At 39.7% G+C, this 23,510-nt stretch overlaps 1 protein-coding gene across 1 annotated transcript; it reads right to left on the reverse strand.

Moving 5' to 3' along the window:
* Nucleotides 1-513: 513 nt before the first annotated feature.
* RBM24 (RNA binding motif protein 24) lies at nucleotides 514-21,606 on the reverse strand. Its single transcript, XM_081324413.1, has 5 exons — nucleotides 21,355-21,606; nucleotides 21,036-21,227; nucleotides 19,541-19,664; nucleotides 15,197-15,251; nucleotides 514-3,036 (listed from the first exon to the last, which is right to left on the reverse strand). The coding sequence occupies exons 2-5, from the start codon at nucleotides 21,201-21,203 to the stop codon at nucleotides 2,697-2,699; spliced, it is 687 nt and encodes a 228-aa protein (XP_081180539.1). The 5' UTR covers nucleotides 21,204-21,227; nucleotides 21,355-21,606; the 3' UTR covers nucleotides 514-2,696.
* Between the last annotated feature and the right edge of the window lie 1,904 nt (nucleotides 21,607-23,510).

Consider the following 23,510-nt stretch of genomic DNA (forward strand, 5'->3'; position numbering starts at 1 on the left):
TTGGGGGACTGGCGGATGTGGTGGATGCAGGGGGATAGGGGATAGTTTCACAGGCACGTGCCACTTTCACAAATGCAGCATCGCATGTGCTTGCCCACCACTTCCGTAGCCCGGTTCCAAATGGGTCACAGACCAGTGGTTGGGGACCCCCGATTTAGAAAATTTCTCATTTTTATCTGCCCCCAATAAGACACTCAGAATAGTGTGCATATTGTTTCAATGATGATGCTTTTGAAAATGCAAAAAACAAAACAAAGTTATATTTTTTTATGAACGAGAACAATGTTTTTTATGGATTTATAGGCTTGATTCCAATTTTTAGAGGAATGGCATGCTGATGTTCCACAACTTAATTATGCACTGCATGTAATAACTCTTGTTTAAAATTTAATTTGACAGCACTGCATAAATAAAGGCAAAGCAAGTAACATTTCATTTGTCTCAATCAACCTTTTTAAAACCGTGAACCAGCTTTTTACTCAATAGGGGAAATCTGAAATGCATTTTAAGATGTCTTGATGCATTAAGAAATTTATTTTGTGTACAACTGTAAAAAGTTTGGATTCAATGACGTTTTTATTATTTTAATACAAGTGTATAGATTAAAAGATCTGAAACATTATAAAGCAATATACATAATAAATAACATGCACAGTAGTCATGTTATATATCTTATATAACACTGGCTAGTATTCAAAATAAATCCAGTGACATTGGAGAAATCCATAAAAATGCTATCCTGTCTTCCCTTTTATGAAATTGTTCAAGTATAAAAAGATTCCAATACAGTCTAAAATATTAAATTTCTTTTTAGGTCAAGAATAAAAATTACAAGTTATTGCAGTTTCACAGGACAAATGAAAGCAGCATTTCCTAGCTAAGGAATAATAGTTGATCTATATAGAGATGAAACTGAAAAATGACCCCTTTTCGTAGCAGAAAATACCAATAACCACTCTAAAGACATGATAGGTATTCCTTTATAGGAGGTTATTTGCACATACTGAGTTTTAAGATTGGGGCTTCAGACTTAATCATTACCGGTAATACAGCTGGTTGAGAAAAAGTCCCCATAAAGATCAGTGAGACTTAGACTCAGTTCTGGATTACTGTTATGGTACTGAAGCTATTTGCAACTCAGTCATATGGGCAACCCAAAGTCTCTGTACAGGAAACTCATGGCTTGGACAAATTACATGCTTTCCCCCCATATTGTTCAGCCAATTTACATGGTTTCCATATGCAGATGTTATTATGGATGTGTATGACCAATGATATAAATATAGTTCCTATATTTAGCGGTAATTTTTTAAACTGAGTCTTACTCCTCAATTGGTATGTGTAGTATTTTAACATATTTCAGAATAAGTAAGCTATTGAAAAACAGTAAGGCTTTCATCCAAGAAAACAGGTATACAGTCAGTGAAACACAGGGAAAATCATGAAACTAGCATTTTAAAGATCAAAACCTTTTCAAAAGTTTTAAAATACTCTTACAAAGGTATGTTTATTGAAGACAATAAACCTATGTCAGCATCTTTAATTGCTTAGATTATTATTTTATATTCTACTGCTAAACCTGCTAAATAACTTACACTATGAGATGAATACAATATTTTACAGTTTCACATCTAAAGTGGATTTCTTTAGAATGCAGCATCGTACAACTTTCAAAATAAATATATCTTTAAATAGCATTACAATTAAGGCACAATATAGCTCACATAGAATTAACCTTTGAAGAATTGCAGTCTCAACAAGTAGCCGCAGGAAAGAGACCTATGTTTTGCAAATAAATATTTAAATAGGAATTAATTTGTGTACAAATCATTTCAAAAAACATTCCCTAGTACAGTTCTTAAATATTTAAATTCAGCAAATATTCTTCCTGCCTTTATTCACAAGCCATGAATAGATACAGTAAATAAAAGGAGAAAGCTGTTGTAGGAGAGCTGATCCTGTTTTAGAATCAGAATAGCTGACTCCAGCAGTCAAAATTTCCTAAAAGTGAAACAGGATGGGGAGAGGGATTAGAATGTGACAACCCCATCAAATGAGAACAAGTGATGTGTTCTTTCCAGAACCGGCTGTGTCATTGATTGTCTGTACAGCTGTTACGCCCTTTAATTCCACACCACTTGGTCCATAGTCCCATTCATAGAGAGGACAGATCAGAAAATAACTTTGATGCTATCTACCCTTCCCCCACTTCCCAAGGGCCATCTTCCTTAGTTTGTTCGATGCCCAGTATGAGATTGTCAAAAAAATATTTTTCTACTCATTCACACAAAATAGGCCATACTGAAAAGTTGTAATGACAGTCAGCACTTTCAATATTTAAGTAATAGTAATCTTCCACTTGATAGTGACATATTGCTCACCTGAACGTTTTACCCTGGATACTGTAAAATGCACCTTATTTATTTTTTTAAAAAAATCACCTTTTTTGGTTACTGCTATGCATTCATGATAAGATGATACTTAGAAACTCTTACAATACCTATCCCACAATATTATTCGTTCTATGGGAGGCATAATGCTTAAAAAGACAGTGGTATTTGTTCTTACACTATTCTATTGCATTGTAGCGTTTGTTTTTAAAGCTGGATTACTTAAAAGTTAATTATTTCTACTGGAAGGCTTGAAGGTAAATTGATAGTAATAATAACAGAATGCTTTTTTGCCAGGTCCATCTGCTATTGCATACGATCTGTTTGCAGTTGCTGTGGCTGGTATTGGCCGAAAGCAGCTGCTGCAGCTGCAGCTGTTCCAGGTGCCGCTGCAGTGATTGGTTGCTGGACTGCATAGCCATATCCCCCAGTAGTGACATATCCTGCAGCAGCTGGCGAAGCTGCATAGGGATACTGGTCATAGGCTGCAGCTGCTGCAGCCGCCGCGGCCGCAGAATACTGAGCATATGCAGCTCCAGTGTAATCAAGGTAAGGTGTAGTGGAAGCAGCAGCTGTAGGCTGGACATGTGGAATAACCACTCCAGGTTGCACAAAAGCCTGCGGATATACATAATGAGCAGGGATCCTGTTGAAAAACAGAAGATAAAGTTAGACCACTGGGAAACCTCACTCCCCGGCTCAGAACTAAAAACCAAACTCAAATTTAGTTGTTGTTATATGCATAGGGTTGCCACAATAACTAATTTCAGTGATCATGTTATAAGCTAAAAAGGAGACACACTGATGAAAATATATTTGTTTGTGTGTTTTTTTTAAAAAAATAGCAGTGTACAGTGTTAGTGCCGACTTAACAACTCTGATCAGGATTGCTAAAAAGGCACACTACTAATTTTAAAATACTGATAATCTTAAAATGTACATTTGTTAAAAGAAAGATTAAAGAATCCTGGTTAGGGTCTGGGTGCATAGCCACAGAGAAGTGACTACTTTTCCCTCTAAGGATTGTAATATACTGAGAGTTTATATAATTCTTTCCTTAGAATATACTTTTTTGTAACCTACATGTTTAGTCTCATGGCACAGTACTGATGGTTTCACAGGACCTCTGCTTATTTGAATGCATTACCCACATTATTCAAATGTATTTGATGTAGGGTAGTAAATGTTTTGTATTGTGGCAATCCTACTTGAATTGCTATACACACATTAATTCCTCTGCAACTTCAGTCATCCTTATTAAAAAAAAACCACAGGCGACAAAGGAATTTAAATAGAAGTTCACAGGTGTGGTAAACACAGCAAGAATCACACTTGTCAAACGAACTATAGTGCAATTCACTCCGTCACAAAAGGCTATTGAGGGGAAGCTACATAGATGCCATTAAAATACATGACAGTGACCTCTGGGTAGATGTGCATCACACTTCTGAAGAGTTGTAAGGCCATGAAAGTCAAACCTGTTATGACATATCAGGCCACGGAATCCTGTGCCAGCTTGCTTATTTCTATATAAGGCATAGCTTTGGAAGGAAATAGGGAGAGCTGGGGTAGAATTATGTTCAGGTAGATCTAGTATTTAATAAAAAAAAGGAGAAACATATTTTGAGGAACAACCTTGCTGTTATTAAATACATATTTCAATATTCTCCTTACCATTAAACATTACCTTTTTTGGTACTGTTAGAAGCACAAGCAAGCCAGTGTTGATATTTGTAATAAAGCTCTCATATGTATAGATAACAATACTTTTGTGGTGCTTTCAACACCCAAAAGCTTCATGTATTATCTCAGGATTACTTACAAAAGGCCTGGTGATGGAGACCATGGTTATTATGCATAGAAGGGTGAAGCTGAAAAATAATGGTTTGCCTAAAAATCTCTAAATAAGTCCGCATGGCTTAAAATAAGCTCTGAAAGATGAGCTTTCCAGCTCACAACCTTGTTGCTACAGCTTTGTAAGTTGCTTAGTTTTCCACCTATATGTACCACATATGGATGGAGCCTTTGTATCTTATGTATTCGGTGTATTACTCCCTTTGGAATAAACAGAATCTTCTCCAGAGCTTTAACTTGCAGCTAAAACTTTATCAGGAAATCAAACTTTTTCTCCTGCATAATATGTAATTCTGATAAAATCCAGGGAACACGCACACACACAAAGCTTCAGATGCAGAATGAAAGCTTTCAGTTTCTCATGCAATGTTGTAAGTTTCCTTTCTCTCTATTGCACAGATTAGATCCACTTGATCACCCTATTGTAACCAAATTAAATACAGCTGCGTTGAAATAAAAATAAAAATTATTTTCAATGTTTGTATGAAGTTGCCAAGCAAAAAAAATGTTTTTAGTTATATAATACTAATGCATTGGAAAATAATTTTTTTGGACTTACAGTAAAATCCATGCAACTTTGCTTTGAAACTAATCACTCCCCCTTCAATGCCTACAATTCAACATCAAGACTCTAACACTAAACAAAATGCACCATTGGTTTGCTACTGTTCTGGATAGAGAAACAGCGACACATTAGGATGCATATAAGAAGAGATTATTGAACAGAATAATGACAATCATTCATTAAGAATTTTTTAAAAAACACAGCAAAAATTATTCGTCTCTTATATTGAGTGTTCTGTAAAGAAATCTGTGGTATTAAAGTCAATAATAACTTTGTTTTTATATGGTTTTAAATAGATATAAAACTATACACATAGTAATTTGATCATAATGCTCATTTAAAAACAGATCAATTCCCAAGGTTCATTTCTATCAGACTTAAGAAAGATGATCTTTAAAAGACACATGCAAATCACTTTATTATAGTTAGGTCATAGCTCTGTTTTGACAGAAGCATTATCATCATAGATTTTAACCTTGCTTCCTTGTTAGAATATCTTGATGAATATATGTGTTCAAGCTCTTGTAATTTGTTTCTATTAAGCCAAGAAGTGAACAGGTGGGAGAATTATGAAACTTTACCCCTTTAGAACTTCATAGCCTACAATATGCATGCACTCTGTTCAGGCGCCCGCTTTTATGCCATATCTCACATGACTGACAGCACAAGCTGCAGTGGGTCTATTTTTGATCATCTGTCATGCGACAAGAGCTTCCAGCTGAGTAAAATGGCTTTATAAGGCCAAAGTAAACTTCCATCTGTTGGAAACGCCAGCATGCAGAGATTGTCATGATACTAAAATGCTAGCTCCTTTTATGTTCTTCAAGGTCAAAAGGTTAAAAAGGAGCTTCTCATTAGGTTGTTCAGGCATCTTTGCGGTACAATAGATTGAAAAATGTTCTGAAGTTACTTTTGGGAGAAACCCTGGATCTGCAGCTTTTTCCAGATTTTTCAAAGGTAGTTTTCTTTGGTACATTAGAAATAGGCACTGAAACTCATCAGTTTTCATTCCAGATTATTATAAATAAAAATTTGCATGCAAGTGAGCCTACTGAACAGAGTGTTTCCTGACTTCTATCAAGCAATAGCAAAAATAAGATTTTTAGATGTATGTATGTATGTATGTATGTATGTATGAATGTATATTGTGCTGGGACCTCACAGTACTGCATTGTGTTTGATCCCCAACAAATACCTGAGGAGGCCTTAATTCATCTGTAGCTGTACTGGAATTAAAGCACTATTTTCCCTCATATCCTAAAAAGACTTATCACAGATGCACTTTACTGACCAAGGTGACCCATGAAAGGGAGTAAACTCACCATGTATCAGCAATTGAAGCTGGTATGGGCACACCATTCTCCCTTCAGTCTTTGCATTCTGTCTTCTCTGGCCATTTTGTTCTAGGCAATAGGCTAACCCATTTTTTTTTTCAAACTGGGGTCTCCCCGGATCAGTCCTGGATTAGTTTGAATTACAGCTGACCGACAGTAGTGGTGGAGCAGCTGCATAGTGGCAAGAGAGAGCTGTCTCTCTGCTTCTGTTCCCACACCTGTTAGCTGTAGTTCAGGCTGCTTTTAAATATGGGTTTAATTTTCTTTGGAGCAGTTCTCAAACCATGTCTAGGAGTCTGGCAGCCCATTATAGGTTTAGAAATATTCTGGAATAGTACTATTCTATAAGAATGCTAAACCTATGTCCAAAAGAAGCCTAGCAGACAATTCTCAGGTTCATTTTAAATTCACTTATAGAACAAATAGGCAAAACCAGCGTGAGTTTTGACAGATTGCTAAAGATGTCTATCCAGCCATTGCTGCCTCCTCAGGCTCTTTCCTATCCCAGTGTACAACAAGGAGAATAATTGATGGCCACTATGCCTATTGGTGATATGGTGGAAGATGTAGTAGGAGGTGAGGGAAACAAAGCTGGCGGTTCTACCAACCCTTAACATAATCTGGATAGAATCATTTTCCAGCTTTGTGTCTATATCAAGATAAGGTCTGTCAGTGGGGACATCATATTTTGTGCTAGTATAATTTAATTTAAGTTTTTTTTAAAAAAACTTAATGGGTCTCACTTTTGAGAAAACATGCATATTACAATATATCACTGTAAAATCTGGAGTTGGATTCATCCCTTTCAAAAGAGCTCACTTTTATGTGTGTGTGTGTGTGTTGAACTTGTTATATAACTATATCTTATGCATTTTTATTCAGAATTCAACCTTTACTGAATTCAACGATTAATGATACTGATCTAAACATTTTGTGTGTGTGTGTGTGTGTGTGTGTATGTGATGCTACCACAAAGTTAATACTTTTGGCTAACTTACAACAGGCTATTACAGATAATCCTCAACTTACAACCATTTGTTTAGTGATCATTCAAAGTTACAATGGAACTGAAAAAAGTTACTGTGATTATTGTAGCATCCCCACAGTCACAGGTTCAAAATTCAGATGCTTCGAAATTGGTTCATATTTATAATGGTCATGTCCCGGGGTCTTGTGATCACCTGTTGTGACCCTTTGACAAGCAAAGTCAACAGGGATGCCAGATTCAATTTACAGCGGTGTTATTAACATAACAACTGCATTGATTCATTTAACAACTGTGCAAGAAAAGTCATAACATGGGGCAAAACTCACTTAACTGTCTCACAGCAACAAAAATTTGGGGCTCAATTGTGGTCGTAAGTTGAGAACTAACTTTAAAGCATTTAATATTTCCACAGTATCTGCAGCGGAATCAGAATATTTAAGTGATAACAGATTTCTGGTATAGATAGTCATGTACAAAAACACCAACATCACAGTAAGCTAAGTTTTATTATGATGAAAATGACCTAGCCTCTTTCCAGATCTTTGGATTTTGCCTCTTGAATTTGACAGGCCATAGGGAAAATTTTGGAAACATTTACTTCTAGTATTTTTTAATTAATTGCCACTCATTACACTGTATAAACCTAACTAAAAATAAGTTCACATTGATGGAAACACTTTTACTTTTGAATGTATTATTTGCAGAAGAATTGGATGTAGGTTCCAACCTGCTTTTAAAATAGTCAAATTTAATCAATTCAATTAAGCATAAAATCACTGAATTTCATTGGCTTGGAGCCTGCTTGACTGCATAATTCTGTAAATTGCATTGGGAGATTACGAAGTCCATAGAGTTACAGAGTTAGAGAATATTACCTCTAATTTTATTATTTTATTTTGGTGACAATTAACACAATGTTTTTATTTGCTGTATGCTACTGAGAATCTTTCAATGTGGACAACATATAAATAATGTAAAATACGTAAATTCTACTAGCAAACACATAATCTCTAACTCATTCAGTGAATAAATCTGAGTCATTCTCACACTATGTCTTCCTCCAAATGAGCCTGTCTGATTCTAGCAATGTGTGAGACACAAAAAGCAGAGCAAGAATCTCCCTGGCACTCTTTATAGACAACACTTATGATATGAACCCATCGTAACAGTCATCACCCCTCCCCTACTTTGTCCATATATGAAAGGAAACCTGTGTCAATATTTGAAGCTCAACAAAGCAGAAAGCCTTATCAAATTTGCTGAACTCAAATCACCTTATTCACAGTCATGCTACTGTATTGCTTTAAATGTAACAACCACTGAAAATCTAGTAAGACTGCAGGAATAGCCCCAAATTGTTGCTTCACTTTTCATCTCTGTTGCTCTGGTTTTTTTCCCATCCCTTCAGGGCTGGTAGGAAGTTATTTTGGGAAACAAAGAAAGTGGGGGAGGAATTACAGTTCTCCCATCCTGCTTTCAGCAATTCTGATTCCATTCAGGGTACAGGATGTCTGCCTTTGATGGTTTTATTTTTACAAAAGTGTAAAAAAAAATCTAGAGCTAACTAGGAGAATTACTGGTGATGGAAGAAAAAAAATGCAAACTGTTTATATCATCATTGGCTATGTTATTTGAAGTGACCATAGTGCATAATTTTCTTATTGTTGGTAAACATAGTTTAGTGGTCATTGAGTTAATGTAGCCAACCTCATTGGTATGATGATACAGTCAAACCATCATGTAGTTATGATTTGGGGTGAGGAAAAAATTGACCCATCAAGATATTGGCTTACTTCCATGAAAATAATGATAACGCAGATTCATATAGTTTAAAGTATTATTTCTGTAACATCCAAATGTAGGCATTAAATGAAGAAACCAGAAAGAGAAAAGAAAGCCACTGGATAAAAAATAGTAATAATCTTGAATTTTAAAAATATTTCACTGTTCCCAGTAAAGTTATTTTTTAAAAAATCAGTTTAAGCTCCAGGTAAAGGATAGATGTTATTCCAGTTATCTTTTGGCTTCCTACTTTAGCATTCCAATCCCCCATGATGATAAGGACATCATTTTTTGGTGTTAGTTCTATAAGGTGCTGTAGGGCTTCAAAGAACTGGTCAATTTCATCCTCTTCAGCACTGGTGGTTGGGGCATAGACTTGGACTACTGTGATATTGAATGGTTTGCCTTGGATTCGAACTGAGATCATTCTGTCATTTTGAGGATTGTATCCCAGTATTGCTTTTCCTATTCTTTTATTGACTATGAAGGCTACTCCATTTCTTCTGAGGGATTCTTGCCGCAGTAGTATACCTGATGGTCATCTGAATTAAACTCACCCATTCCTGTCCATTTTAGTTCGCTGATACCTAAGATGTCGATGTTCAGTTTGGCCTTGGAGTACAAAATGAAGCAGGGCACAGGCTGATAGAATTTTGTCAAGAGAATACAATGGTCATAGCAAACACTCTTTTCCAACAACCCAAGAGATGGCTCTACACATGGACATCACCAGATGGTCAACACAGAAATCAGATTGACTATATGCTCTGCAGCCAAAGATGGAGAAGCTCTATGCAGTCAGTAAAAACAAGACCAGGAGCTGACTGTGGCTCAGACCATGAGCTTCTCGTTGCAAAGTTTAGGCTTAAACTGAAGAAAGTAGGGAAAAGCGCTAGGCCAGTCAGGTATGAATTAAATCATATCCCTGTTGAATATACAGTAGAGGTGACAAATAGATTTAAGGAATTAGATCTGATAGACAGAGTGCCTGAAGAACTATGGACAGAGGTTCGCAACATTGTACAACAGGTAACAACCAAAACCATCCCAAAGAAAAAGAAATGCAAGAAAGCAAAATGGCTGTCTGAGGAAGCTTTGCAAATAGCTGAGGAAAGGAGGGAAGCGAAAGGCAAGGGAGAAAAAGAAAGATATGCCCAATTAAATGCAGAATTCCAAAGAATAGCTAGAAGAGATAAGAATGCCTTCTTAAATGAACAATGCAAAGAAATAGAAGAAAACAATAGAATAGGGAGTACCAGAGATCTTTTCAAGAAAATTGGAGAGATGAAGGGAACGTTTCATGCAAAAATAGGCATGATAAAGGACCAAAATGGCAGGGACCTAACAGAGGCAGAAGAGATTAAGAAGAGGTGGCTAAATTACACAGAAGAACTATAGAAGAATGAGCTTAATGTCCCTAATAATCACAATGAGGTGGTCACTGACCTCGAGCCAGACATCCTAGAATGTGAAGTGAAGTGGGCCTTAGAAAAGCTGAGCAACAACAAAGCTAGTGGAGGTGACAGTATTCCAGCTGAGCTATTCAAAATCTTAAAAGACGATGCAGTAAAAGTGCTACACTCAATTTGCCAGCAAATTTGGAAAACTCAACAGTGGCCACAGGATTGGAAAAGATCAGTTTACATTCCAATTCCAAAGAATACTTTGGCTACCTAATGAGAAGGAAGGACTCACTGGAGAAGAGCCTAATGCTGGGAAAGATTGAGGGCAATAGAAGAAGGGGATGACAGAGAATGAGGTGGCTGGATGGAGTCACTGAAGCAGTAGGTGTGAGCGTAGGAAGGCCTGGAGGAACGTTGTCCATAGGGTCGCGATGGGTCGGACACCTCCCCAAACCTCCCCAAACGTCGCCGGGTCTCCGTTCCTCCGCGCCCTGCCTGCCTGCTTCTTTCCACAGCGGAAAGAAGCAGGCAGGCAGGGCGCGGAGGAACGGAGACCTGCCGACGTTTGGGGAGGTTTGGGCGCCTCCCCAAACCTCCCCAAACGTCGCCGGGTCTCCGTTCCTCTGCGCCCTGCCTGCCTGCTTCTTTCCACAGCGGAAAGAAGCAGGCAGGCAGGGCGCGGAGGAACGGAGACCTGCCGACGTTTGGGGAGGTTTGGGCGCCTCCCCAAACCTCCCCAAACGTCGGCGGGTCTCCGTTCCTCTGCGCCCTGCCTGCCTGCTTCTTTCCACAGCGGAAAGAAGCAGGCAGGCAGGGCGCAGAGGAACGGAGACCCGGTGACGTTTGGGGAGGCGCCCAAACCTCCCTAAACGTCGGCAGGTGTCCGTTCCTCCGCGCCCTGCCTGCCTGCTTCTTTCCGCTGTGGAAAGAAGCAGGCAGGCAGGGCGCGGAGGAACGGAGACCCGGCGACGTTTGGGGAGGTTTGGGGAGGCGCTAACAAACTATAGTTGTTAAATTTCCCTCTGCGCCCTGCCTGCCTGCTTCTTTCCACAGCGGAAAGAAGCAGGCAGGCAGGGCGCAGAGGAACGGAGACCCGGCGACGTTTGGGGAGGCGCCCCAACCTCCCTAAACGTCGGCAGGTGTCCGTTCCTCCGCGCCCTGCCTGCCTGCTTCTTTCCACTGTGGAAAGAAGCAGGCAGGCAGGGCGCGGAGGAACGGAGACCCGGCGACGTTTGGGGAGGTTTGGGGAGGCGCCCAAACCTCCCCAAACGTCGGCAGGTCTCCGTTCCTCCGCGCCCTGCCTGCCTGCTTCTTTCCGCTGCGGAAAGAAGCAGGCAGGCAGGGCGCGGAGGTCCGGAGACCTGCCGACGTTTGGGGAGGTTTGGGGAGGTGCGCGCGCACCTCCCCAAACCTCCCCAAACTTCGGCAGGTCTCCGGACGGCGGTGGCTTGGGAGAGGTGCGCGCGATCCCGGAAGCACCAAAGCCTCGGCCGCGCACAAGTCCTCGGTAAGTTTTTTTTGTTGACTGGAGTATAAGCCGAAGTGGAATTTTTCAGCCCAAAAAGTGGGCTGAAAAATTCGGCTTATACTCAAGTATATACGGTAGTCTATAGTTGGAACTTTCTCATTCTCTTTACTGACTGAACACACAATAGCTATTCAGGGATGCTGACTATGAAACTACTGTAATATTTATGCTACTAAATCAATGCAAGCATTTGTAACATCTACATATATTCTACATAAACTGTAGAATAGTGTACAAATGGACAGAAGACCTTGCTTTATATTACTTAGGTTTATGAACAGCAGCATAGGTAAATAACAATTTGAGGTATTTGAAATATTTATTTACTTACTTATTAACTAAGGAGCAATATCTATTAAATTTAGAGGACTTAACTTTTGATACAAAAGTATGCAGTTGTGCTACTTATAGTATTTTCTTTGACTAAATAGTTTTTAGCTCTTCATCTCTATGGCTAAATGCCAAACTATAGTTGTTAAATTTCCCTCTTTTACAAAACACCGGCCTTTTGCATATGGTTATCCTTCTCAATAGACTGGCTAAATGCCAAACCACATGGCAGGGGAGAGAAATTAATCTTTCCTCCCATACTATGATCCCAGCATGAATGGTCCTCCTGAAGCTGCAATTTCACAATAATAGCAAATGTCAGGAGAAACGATGTGGGAGAAAAAAAAACTCTTTTTTGCACACTTCACTTCTAGTGGTGGGGGAAGGGGCTTCTCTAGTTGTAAAGCGAAAATAAAGTCTTTCTATCAGAATGATAGAAAATGCTTTTCTTCTCTATTTAGATAACTTTAGTGAATTTATTGTATAAATATTTGATATAGAACACTAGCACCCTTTAAGGAAGTAGGTAGAGGTTTATTTTGATGAATAGCTAAAACGTTAAAAGTTTTGTACTTAAGAGAAATGAAAAAACCAATTTAAGACATGGTTACACTATGATGTTTTTAAAATATCGTAATTTTGGAAGCAAAACCTTGTGTATTCTTAACAAATTTGTATGGCTGCTTATTGGTATTCAAGAAGTAAACAGGCTGAAGATTTAAAGAAATAAAAGTTTGTGTGGATATAGATCTATTTAGCTTTGTATCTTGAAGCCTTTATCTTACTTATCCACTCCCATGTTCCTCCTATATAAGCAGTTAATTTTTCTGTTAATGGCAGATAGATTTAATATTTCTACAGCTTTACTTACTCTAAGCTGAAAAATAGTTGGGGAAATCAAACCATTTTAAAAATACCCAGAAAAATTACATATAATTGCAGGCAAGGAACTGGATCCAGTGTTGTATCAAGTGGAACTCCAGAAACTACCTTGTTGTTGTTTTTTTGCTTCCAAAAGAGGCACCAGGTCTTATTTTCACGGGGTGTCTTTTCCACTCACCTCGTGATGGCGGCACCAACAGCCCTGCCCAGCCGGCCCACTTCTTCTGTGGCCAAAGGAGTAGCTTCATTCTGCAGCTGAGAATGGAGCTCCGGCCTGCATTTCATACTCAAAGGCCCTTCCGGAAGGCCTCTGCAGCAGAGAACTGAGCTACGGATTGAATCTATAGCTCGGATCTCGGTTGCAGAGGCCTTCCGGAAAGGCCTCTGACTGTGAAATGCAGACCGGGGGATGCCACAGAAGATGTGGGCTGGCAAGGAGAGGCAGGTGTCAATTCATGGGAGGCCTGGTAAGTGGGTGCAGGGCATGTGGGGCAGCTCCACCCCCCAACCTTGACTTTTAGGGTGCTCTTTGCCCAAATACTAGGGCTTATTTTTGGGGTAGGGCTTGTTTTCAGGGTAGGTCTTACTTTTGGGAAAACCCGGTATGATCCTATAGATGAAAGGCCATCAAATTTTGCCAATTTTACCTTTCCCAAAAGTCTCTGTTGTTCTGCTACCTAAACCTGTAAATATGTCAGATTTATCTGGGGACACCAAATTGGTGAAAATTGCTATCTGAAAGGGCACAACATTTTTCACTTCTTTAATTCTCTCTCCTTTTTCCATTATAGCCAGGCCCTTATCATTAGAGTTCCTCTGTTTGTAGGACATCAACTCACTGTTTGAATTTACACATCATACCAAATCATAATGCAGTTCATTATAAATGAACCCAGCAATTATGGTTTGTAAATCACATTTTATGACTTTGACTAAAAAGTGGTTGGCTAGTTTATAGCTCAGTGCGTTGGGCAAACATAGTAATATGTAAATCTAGATATTGTCTTTTTCAGTCTTCAGTTGGCTAAGTACAATTATTGCTGCTAGGGTTTCGCAGTAGTAAGTTATAGTATTTCAAAACTATTCTCCAGTTTCACCATGAGTTTTACTTAGCAAGGATTAGCAAGGAGAAAAGAGCGCAAAGTGTGTTCCTTTTCTAGATTTATATTTAATTGTTGAATTAAAAAAACCAAAAGTTCTATTAAAAGTAGCATATTTTTAAAGAATACTGTTAAGTTAAAGCTGATGAAAATAAAATCATTAATGGGAAAGTGCAAGTGGACGCATATTGTTAATAACACAAAGCTCCACATCCTTCCCAAGGAACAAAACAAAAAAAATGTAACATGCAAGCAATGTTGAGCTTTCTTTTTTTTAAAAAAAGAAATTAAAATGGTATCACACAGATTTAGCAATCACTACAAAATATGGTTAAAAAGTAGATAAATAAGTTGCAGGCTACAGCTTGAAAGCAAGAGGGAAAAAAAGGTTTTTTGCTCCTCTTCGCAAAGTCAACACTTCTTCACAAAACCAAAATGAAAAAGCCACCAAAAACTTTCACTACAGCTCTTTCAATTAAACAAAAGCACACAGTTTAGCTATCAACACCACTTCATTACTGTAATCAATAAATAAAAACCACACTGATATCTATGGACTATAGGAAAAAAAACATACATGCATCGTTAATCACCATTTTAGCTTGTTTGTGTGTTTGAGTCTACTGGTTACAGAGTTTAATTCCAAACAGAACTATTCCACCTCATATCCTTCTCATCAGTTATCTTAACTGTAAACGATCCCTGTCAGATTAGAAAGAGATAAATAACATTGAGTTTAGCTTAAGAAAAAAATATTGTTTGGGGGTACACTGGAGTGCTGATTACAGGCAGACCTGTTTTTCCCCACATTATCTTATCAGCACACAGGACTGCTTCATTGCAGGATGCTGGGCATCGTCCCTCCAGCTGTAAGGCTTATTGGAAAATCATTAAGGAAGTGAGGGCATTTTAAATCTGCATATTTGAAAAAAAAGTAATAGTTTTATTGACAGCAGTCACATTACAGGACATTAACATATATACGCTATCTGTTTCCCACTGCAAAAAACAAAACAAAACCAGGTTTAGAGGAAACTTACCCAAAGGGTCTCTGGATTAAGGCTGGATGGAGCTGTTGAACCCCAAAGGCAAAACCTAACAACAAAACAAAGCACATTCTGTATACAGGCATTCCTCTTGTTGCATTGATACTTTGTGTTGGCAATCTTTTACCCTCTATGGAGAATTAGGTCTATTTATTAGAGTATAATAAATTCTATCCTGGGATCGTTCTTAAAGAAAAGCAGGTAAAATGCCACTTACCCGTCATGAAAATGTTTTATACATGAGTGCATTTTGTTTCAATTAACAAAACAATAATCCTGGTTTTCAAGGCACAGGGGCCAGACAGTAATTCTATATTATTTAGCTGCTTCCGATATTAAAAATACATGACTGAATGTGGTCCAAAAATTATTAATATGGCTGGTATATATAACAGAGTGTAAAATAGTAACAAGACTTTGCATAAAGGGTCGTCACGCTCTCTGAATTTGGTTGTTTTCTTGCAGATATTTCATTACCCAAACTAGGTAACATTATCAGTGATAATGTCAGGAAACCATCATCAAAAAGCACCAAGGCCTTTTCATTTCATCCCTGAGTTATAAATATTCTCCTTTATTGAGACTTTGCATAGTTTGCAAATAATTTGGAAGAACTACTTTTCAGTTTGTGTAAGTAGAACCTCGCTTTTATTCAATGTTTAGCGTAGCCTTGAACAGCAAGATGAGCAGCAAATAAATTTAATAATAATAATAATTCACTGAAGCACAAATCTTTTTTCTTGTTTGAAGTAAAGGCTGCAACTTTAACTAGTCAGCTCGTTAAGGTTAATACACTCTTACAACATATAGCCCCCTATATATATGGATTTTACTCTGCTAGTCCTTTCCAATTATAGGGGCTGGTGCTCATCTCTGTTTCAAGGCCATCCATCCAGTACTGTCTGAAGACACTTCTATAGTTGTGTGGCCAGCATGACATCAGGGAGCACTGTTTCCTTCCCACTGAAGTGGTACCTATTTATCTACTCACATTTGCATGTTTTCGAACTTCTACGTTGGCGGGAGCTGGGGCGAGGATGGGAGCTCAACCTGACATGTGGCGTTCCAGTCTCTAACCTGGGCTGCCAGTGTTCCACCTGACAAGCTCAGCATCTTAACCACTGAGCCAACTGTGCCAACCCCCCCACATATAAAAAAAACCTGAAACAAAATCAGGCTGCTTTACCAAATAGCAGCAAGGTACTGTGCTTTCTCTGAATCATTTTTGAAGCATTCACAGCCTTAATAGTAATCTTTTCTTTCAACAATATTAATAATATTATACGTCAAAACAGAGAGTTATTATTTGTCATATATCATTACAGTTTGGGGCAGATGTGATGTTCACAGTCTCTTGGTTGCTGTATTTGATTTTTTTGTTTTTCTACAATTTCTTTTGTACAGACGGTTTTCTAAAGGTTTCTGCTGCCCTTTTATGGATTGCTTTAAATATGATAAAGGGAATAAGTTGGCAATTTTGTCAGGTGCCTGGCGGTCCTGGGAACTCTTGTACATTGGCCTATTTTCCCCAAAACTTTTCTTTCAAAACATTTCTACTGAAATTTCATGAGCTTGCAGCAGCCATGTGTGAAATCTCACAAGATCTTATACTGGAATATAGAATATTTTGATATGGGTGCGGCGATGCTGTTTTGGGCTGTTGTGCATGAAACTCCTGTGTTATTGGGAGTTGCACTGGTATGATCTATGTCTTTTTATAACTAGAGGAAGTTTTACAAAATAACTGACTGAACCTGAATCATATTATCATGTGTTAATCTGGTTAGTTCTTGATGGTGAAGAGGCAATGCCAGATCATAGTTAAAATCAAAGATGGAAGGACAAAATAAAAAAGGGATATTCATGTTCCCAATCTGTTATCTGAGGTTGGAAGATTGGGAACCTTTATCTGTACCAAATTGGTTTAATCCTAGTTTGTTTCAATAAACTATTAACTAAATCAGAAGTAAAGAACATTTTTTCAACCTAATGCTGCATTTGAATGCTCTGGACTTGTGTAGTCAGGATAAAAAGCAAAGTTAAATTAATGTCATTTGCATTTATTTAAATGTAATGTACTACAGTTTATTATTCCCTCAGTTTAGGTAATTTTGTTACATAAAAAAATTATTTGATAATTCAAACACCATGCCAAACCATGGCTTGCAAATGTGTATCAAATGAATGGATTCTAATCGTGGTTTAGCAACTCATGGAATCCATTACTCCAAATTGATAACTGTTGTATAGAATGAGCAACCTACTAATATAGCAAAAATAATAATAATGAACAAATGGTTGGGATGAGTCTAAATTGAATCAATGCTAAAAGCTGATATACATACAATACACATACAATACTATATATTCCCATAATAGTTGAAGGCATTTCCTGGTTTAGAACTTAAATATAAAAGCAAAATAACTGACAATTTATTTTTAGTTTTCATTTAGTTTCAGTATTCATAATAAAAGTCTTTAACTTTGCATTCTTCTTATATTTATTTATTAAATTTATATGAAGCCCATTTCACTGTCAAGCAAATCTACAGCATCAAAAAAGCAAAAATAGAAAATATTAAAATATTAAATATTAAAATTAACAGAAATAGGTAAATTAGAAAGCAGAATGCAACAGGGTGAATGCATTCATCCTAAGTGATTTCTAAACAATTCCATAATATATTTATAACTAATAACTATGACCGAAAGGATTGATGCAAAAGAATTAAGATTAAACATGAAATTTTCTAAGTAAGTGGGGATGACTTCATGTTTTCAATAGGAGAGGTCTTCAATGACAGGCTTGATGGGTTTCAAACAACATACATCTAACTTTTTATTAAAAAGTAAATACCCACTGAATTTTAGTGATAACTTGTTCATTTTCCTGAAAGATCGCTAAACTCTATTTAATTTCAAATTGTTTATCTTGGGTTTAAATGTATACATATGGGGTAGAGGCTGACCATGGTTATTCCTAGTTATCTCAGTGATGAACAGAATACACGCTGAACTTGTTTGGAGGCTGATTTTAGTACTAAAAAACCCCTTCCATAAATAAGTTATAGCTAGCCTGGCTGAACAAAGAAGAGCATAGTATTTCAGGAATACAGTGTTGATAAAAAAAAATCAAATAAATAAATAAATAAACAACTGAAATAACTCAGGAAGATAGAGTTTGGCAACACAGCAACTACACACCCCAATGATGTCTGTTGATCCACAAATTTATGCAAACTTATTAATCAAAAATTATTACAGTTATGCAGATTATTGATTTCGCAAAATTTGGTATGTTTTTGAGATGCCTAGGAATTATTACAGTGTCATATATGGTGCCAGAATAGGTTGCTGACTATTATTGTAAATGCAAAATAAGACAGGTCTCACAAAGAAACTGGAAGCTATTCCAGGTTTCATTTTGAAGCACTTTATTTTTTATGTTTCTTAGAAAGCAAAAGTTGACTGCAGATGCTGCCAAATATTGTACTGGAAACATTAAATCCAATATTAAAAGAAAATTTATATTCTGAATCACAAACAATAGGATTATTCTCTACTTAATTAGATAAATTAAATTAGTGCTATTAATTAGAATCTTCAATAAAAGGGGGACATCAAATGGAACTGACTCACCAAAAATGAACGAAGTTGAATATTTGAAAGAGTTCCTATATACATTAATCTCTTCCTATATATACACAATAAATATATACAGGGACCATAATCCTATGTGCATTATTTAAGGGAGTAACCTACAGAAATCCCTAGGTTTTGCATGAGGCCATGATGTTATTTTCTACATTCTCAAGATAATGCTTTCTAAATTTCCACTTTTGTTTCCTGGACTTCTAGCAGTCAAGTATTTAGAAAAGGACTGTGCAAGAACCTCTTTACACAACTAGAACTACACTTTTAGTGTGCACATTTTATGCTTGTCAGCAAAGGGTTTCCATAGCAAGGCAAACAAGGCAAGTTTTCTGGCTGTTTCATTGGCCATATTTTCTACAGAGAACAGGTAGGTATACCTGGGAAGAAATAACTTATCCCTTTTTCATCTTCTGCTCCAAATGTCTTGTCAGCTCTAGGAAGCTCTGCCCCACAGTCAGCAAATCACATGACATGGCTCTTGGACATAATTCTTACATTTGAATCAGTAATATCTGAGTTTTGCACTGTGTTGACACAAGATATCCTCAATATGAATTGGCCACTATTAAAATCACAAAAATGGGTGATGATAAAATGCTTCAGAACTATGTTTTTTGAGAACTTTCACTGTCCATTTGCAAACCACTCATTTTAAAAGTAGAAGATAATAATCACAGTTATTACCTGGCTGCATAATTCTTGGTTTTGCTCCTAGATATGCAAGATTCACATTAGCTTTTCTGCCATCAATGATTGGATTAGGATCTTTGCAGGCTCTTTCAGCAGCAGCTCGATCAGCCATTGTCACCTTGATAATAAATAGAAAATGTATCAAAACTGTAACCCTCAAAATAACCTCCCAGACATAGTAAAACAATACTCTGTCTGATATATTATTTCAGGTTAGGATGATCAGGGAGTTCCCTTTTTGTTTTCTTTTGTCCTGATCTGGTTTGGTTTTGGTATTTTGCTTTCACAGTTGGTTGCATTCTTTTATATATTGATTATTTAGTTGTAAGCTGCCCACAGGTGTTTGGGTGGCCTATTAAATAAACAATAATAATAATAATAAACCTTTATTGTCAAAGTACAACATGTGTACATTGAGATTAGCTGAGCCTCCCCCTGTGCTCTCTCCCCCCCAACACACAGTGATAACAAAATAAATAAAGTCCCCTCACCCAAATGAAAATACAACTAGGCAGTATATTTCAGTGTCTGAATTTTGGAGACAGTGTGTGTATGTGTGAAATTAATACCATAAACACTGAAATATCCAGTACTATTGGAAGCCTTCTCTGTTTCCCTAAAGAGTGGCCCAGAAAGTTTGCAGGACTCTTAAGCCAGTGACACAGTAGCATGTGTCACTGTAGATAAAAATACGAACATGTCCTATCAGTCTGCAGCCAGCTGGCTTCATCCAATGCCAAAACTTTATTAGCAAATTTTCCTATGCAGGCACGAAGCAAATATCCACAGCACACGGCACCCACAGCGTATTCTTCAGAGAAGAAAGCATCCCCACCCCCCTCCTCAAATATCCCCACACAAGATTGTAGTCAGTAGTGTAGTTAATCGCGGGACCTCTCCGTTTGATAGGCTGTGTTTTCCAGCGCGCCTTGTTTACATGTTGCTTAACTTTGGGGGAATTGGCCGTTTGTCCACTCTACACCTCCCAACCGAATGGTCGCAATCTTTTCAAGCCCTTTTTGCAGGGAGGGAGAGAGAGAGAGAGAGAGAGAGGGAGGGAGGGAGGGAGGGAGGGAGAGAGAGAGAGAGAGAGAGGGAGAGAGAGAGAGGGAGAGAGAGAGAGGGGGGGGAGAGAGAGAGAGAGAGAGGGAGGGAGAGAGAGGGAGAGAGAGAGGGAGGGAGAGAGAGAGAGAGAGAGGGAGAGAGGGAGAGAGAGAGAGAGAGAGAGAGGGAGAGAGAGAGAGAGGGAGAGAGAGAGAGAGAGGGAGAGAGAGAGAGAGAGAGAGAGGGAGAGAGAGAGGGGGGGGGAGAGAGAGGAGAGAGAGAGAGAGAGAGAGAGAGAGAGAGAGAGAGAGAGAGACCGAAAACTGCGGGATTACCTAGTCCTTCCCCCCCCCCGCCCCGGCTCTGCCTTGTCTCCCCCCATTGTTCAGCGACCACCAACATCCCTTTTCGAAGTTGTTCACCCCCCGCCGCGCTTTTGACTTACAAATCCGTATCCCCGGGATTTGCCCGTCTGCCGGTCGGTGATGACCACGGCTTCTTCGATCTCGCCGAAGACCTCGAAATACTTCCGGAGGCTGGAGTCCGTGGTGTGGTAGGGCAGACCCCCGACGAAGATCTTGGTGTACGTGGTATCCTTCTGCGTCGTGTGCATCTTGCAAAAAAGACCTCTCCCCTGCTACAAGACCCACCAAAAAAAAGGAAGGGGGAAAAAAAAGTCAGGGGAGCGGGAACGGGGAGAGAAGCCTCTTTCTCCGGCTGCTAAGGCGCCAACTGCCCCCTTTTCCCAAGCAACTTCTTCTCACCGTCCAGAGTCCGCTTCCCCAGCCGCGCAAACAGCAGCAACTCCCTGATTGCCGAGCAGGAAACCTTCCTTCCTCTCGCTCCGAGCAGTGCTTGAGCTCGGCTCCGAGGCACGCAGGAAGCCTCGTCGGATGCTCTTGAGGTAGACGGGTGTCGGGCGAGGAAAGTGCAGGGAAAGTCTTCCGCCGGCGAAGGTTTCCCCCCCAAATGTCACACGCGCGCGCGCCAGCTCCCCGTTCCGCCGCCTCTCTCTCTCTCTCTCTCTCCCGCCCCCCCCCCGCTCGGAGGGGCGGGTAACCAGGCGGAGTCCCCTCTGGTTATTGGTCTCTTCCTGGGAGAGAAGCCGGCAGGGTTATAAAACCCGCTTGCGGGGACTTAGCGCGTGGCGTCGGGAAGAGAGAGAGAGAGAGAGAGAGAGTGTGAGAGAAAGAGGCGAGGAAGCGGCCGGGGTGGGTGGGTGGGCGGGTGGGGGTCGGGCGACCTCGCCACCTGCGCGCCGAGCGGCGCCCTGTGGGAAAAGCGGCTGCTAGTCTACGCGGGAACCTCTCGGTTGTTCCCCCGTTGCTCGGCTGACAGCGCTGCCAACCAGCAGCTTCTGCTTCGCCTCTCTCCGCCTTCCCAGACGCTAACACCACATAGCCTTCTTTGGGCGTCGGTGGCGGATCCGTCAGCTCCCCCTACTTCGTGAAGAGCGAGCGAGCGAGCGCGCGTGGCGGGGCGCAAAAGTTCAACCTCGGGCAGCGCTGAGGAAGAGGCGGGGTTTGCCCCATCTGGTGCCGTGCCTGGCCCCTATCTTGTGCCCACCAGGCGGGCTGGGCTCCCAATTTCCCATTGGTTGGCTGCCTGAGGCGGCCTTGCCGGGATGTAATTGTCCAAAGAGGTCCGAAGGCCTGCGAATTCCTCAGCCTTGGCTGAGAGAGCGGTGCCTTCCCCAGGGCGCTCCTTGGAGTGTGAATGGGCAGAGGTGGCTGTTTGGGTAAAGAGCCTTTGTTCTCCTGCTATCTTACCTTCTCTGGCAGGGAAGTAGAGCGGTGAAAGCCAACTCAACAACTCAATTTGTTGCTAAGGAGGAGCAAGCAGAATCAGTAGCTTGCTGGCTTCTAAGGAGACATTTCTTACCCTTTCCTGTCAGGCTTGTCAAAGAGGAAAGGGAAATGGACACATCCACCAAGTGAAAAAGTGAGGCAACCTGCAATGGCGTTTCCCAATGGGAAACATCACTTTCAGTCCCGGTCATTAGATGAGTTAAAGACAGAGAAAGAAGAGGAAAGAAGGAAGTGTTTGTCTTACCTGCCTGAACTCATCCTGTGGTCTGGGCAGCACAGAGAATTGAGCATAGCTCCCAAACTGTAGGTCAGCTTTCTGGAAAAGGGAGTGCAGATCATGGTGTGCTCCAGTCATGATATGATGCAGACCCAACCAGCTCTTTCAAAGGTTGATTGCTTGCCAAGTGCAACCCATGTAGGATACATTTCAGTAGTGAAGCATAATGTGTAAGTATGCAGGAGCTTGCCAAGAAGAGATACACAAGAGGGGCGAACAACCGTCTGCTGCCGAATCTCTAAACTAGGCGGGTGGACTTTTTCAGAACAACCCCTTGATATGAGTGGAATGTCAGGTCCCTAAATCAAACAGTGGTCAGAACCAGGACAAAATGTTTATTAAAGTTTAATTAAAAATCATGTAAACACGATTAATATGAATTATTCCCAGATCTTTTCCTTTGTCACAAAGAAAAGTCACAATCCGCAGCAATTTTGGAATATATTATGTAGGCCAAACCCAAAGTTTTGGTATTTGCATGCAGCTTCAACCAGCAGGTTGTCTAAAAGCATCTTTGTGTTAAGGAATTCCCTGCCTTTCTCATGCTGAACCTGATGCCTGAGGGGAAGTGCAGCTCTCTCCAATATAAGCAGAATTACATCCCAGACCAGTATTTATTTATCCACAATGCCCACATTTCAGTCAGTGTTTCATTAATCACCATGTTCACTTCTTACCTAGCCAGTGTTTAAAATGAGAGCAAGTTCAAAACAATTATTTCTCTGGGAATCTGCAATTCAGCCTCCAGCCTGTCAGCACTCATGGTTGAATTAGTAGTAAATGGTTGGAAATGTATTGACTTCTGTAGCTTGTTGTAATATAAAGCTTAGTAGTG

This window comes from Vipera berus (assembly GCF_964194415.1).
Source record: "Vipera berus genome assembly, chromosome: 3".
Lineage (NCBI taxonomy): Eukaryota > Metazoa > Chordata > Lepidosauria > Squamata > Viperidae > Vipera > Vipera berus.

Coding starts and splice junctions, on each gene's coding strand:
- RBM24 (XM_081324413.1), bottom strand. CDS start 21,203: ATGCACACGACGCAGAAGGATACCACGTACACCAAGATCTTCGTCGGG. Junction 15,252..19,540: donor ACCAAGAATTATGCAGCCAG/GTAATAACTGTG, acceptor TTTTGTTGTTAG/GTTTTGCCTTTGGGGTTCAA. Junction 3,037..15,196: donor TTAATCCAGAGACCCTTTGG/GTAAGTTTCCTC, acceptor GTTTTTCAACAG/GATCCCTGCTCATTATGTAT.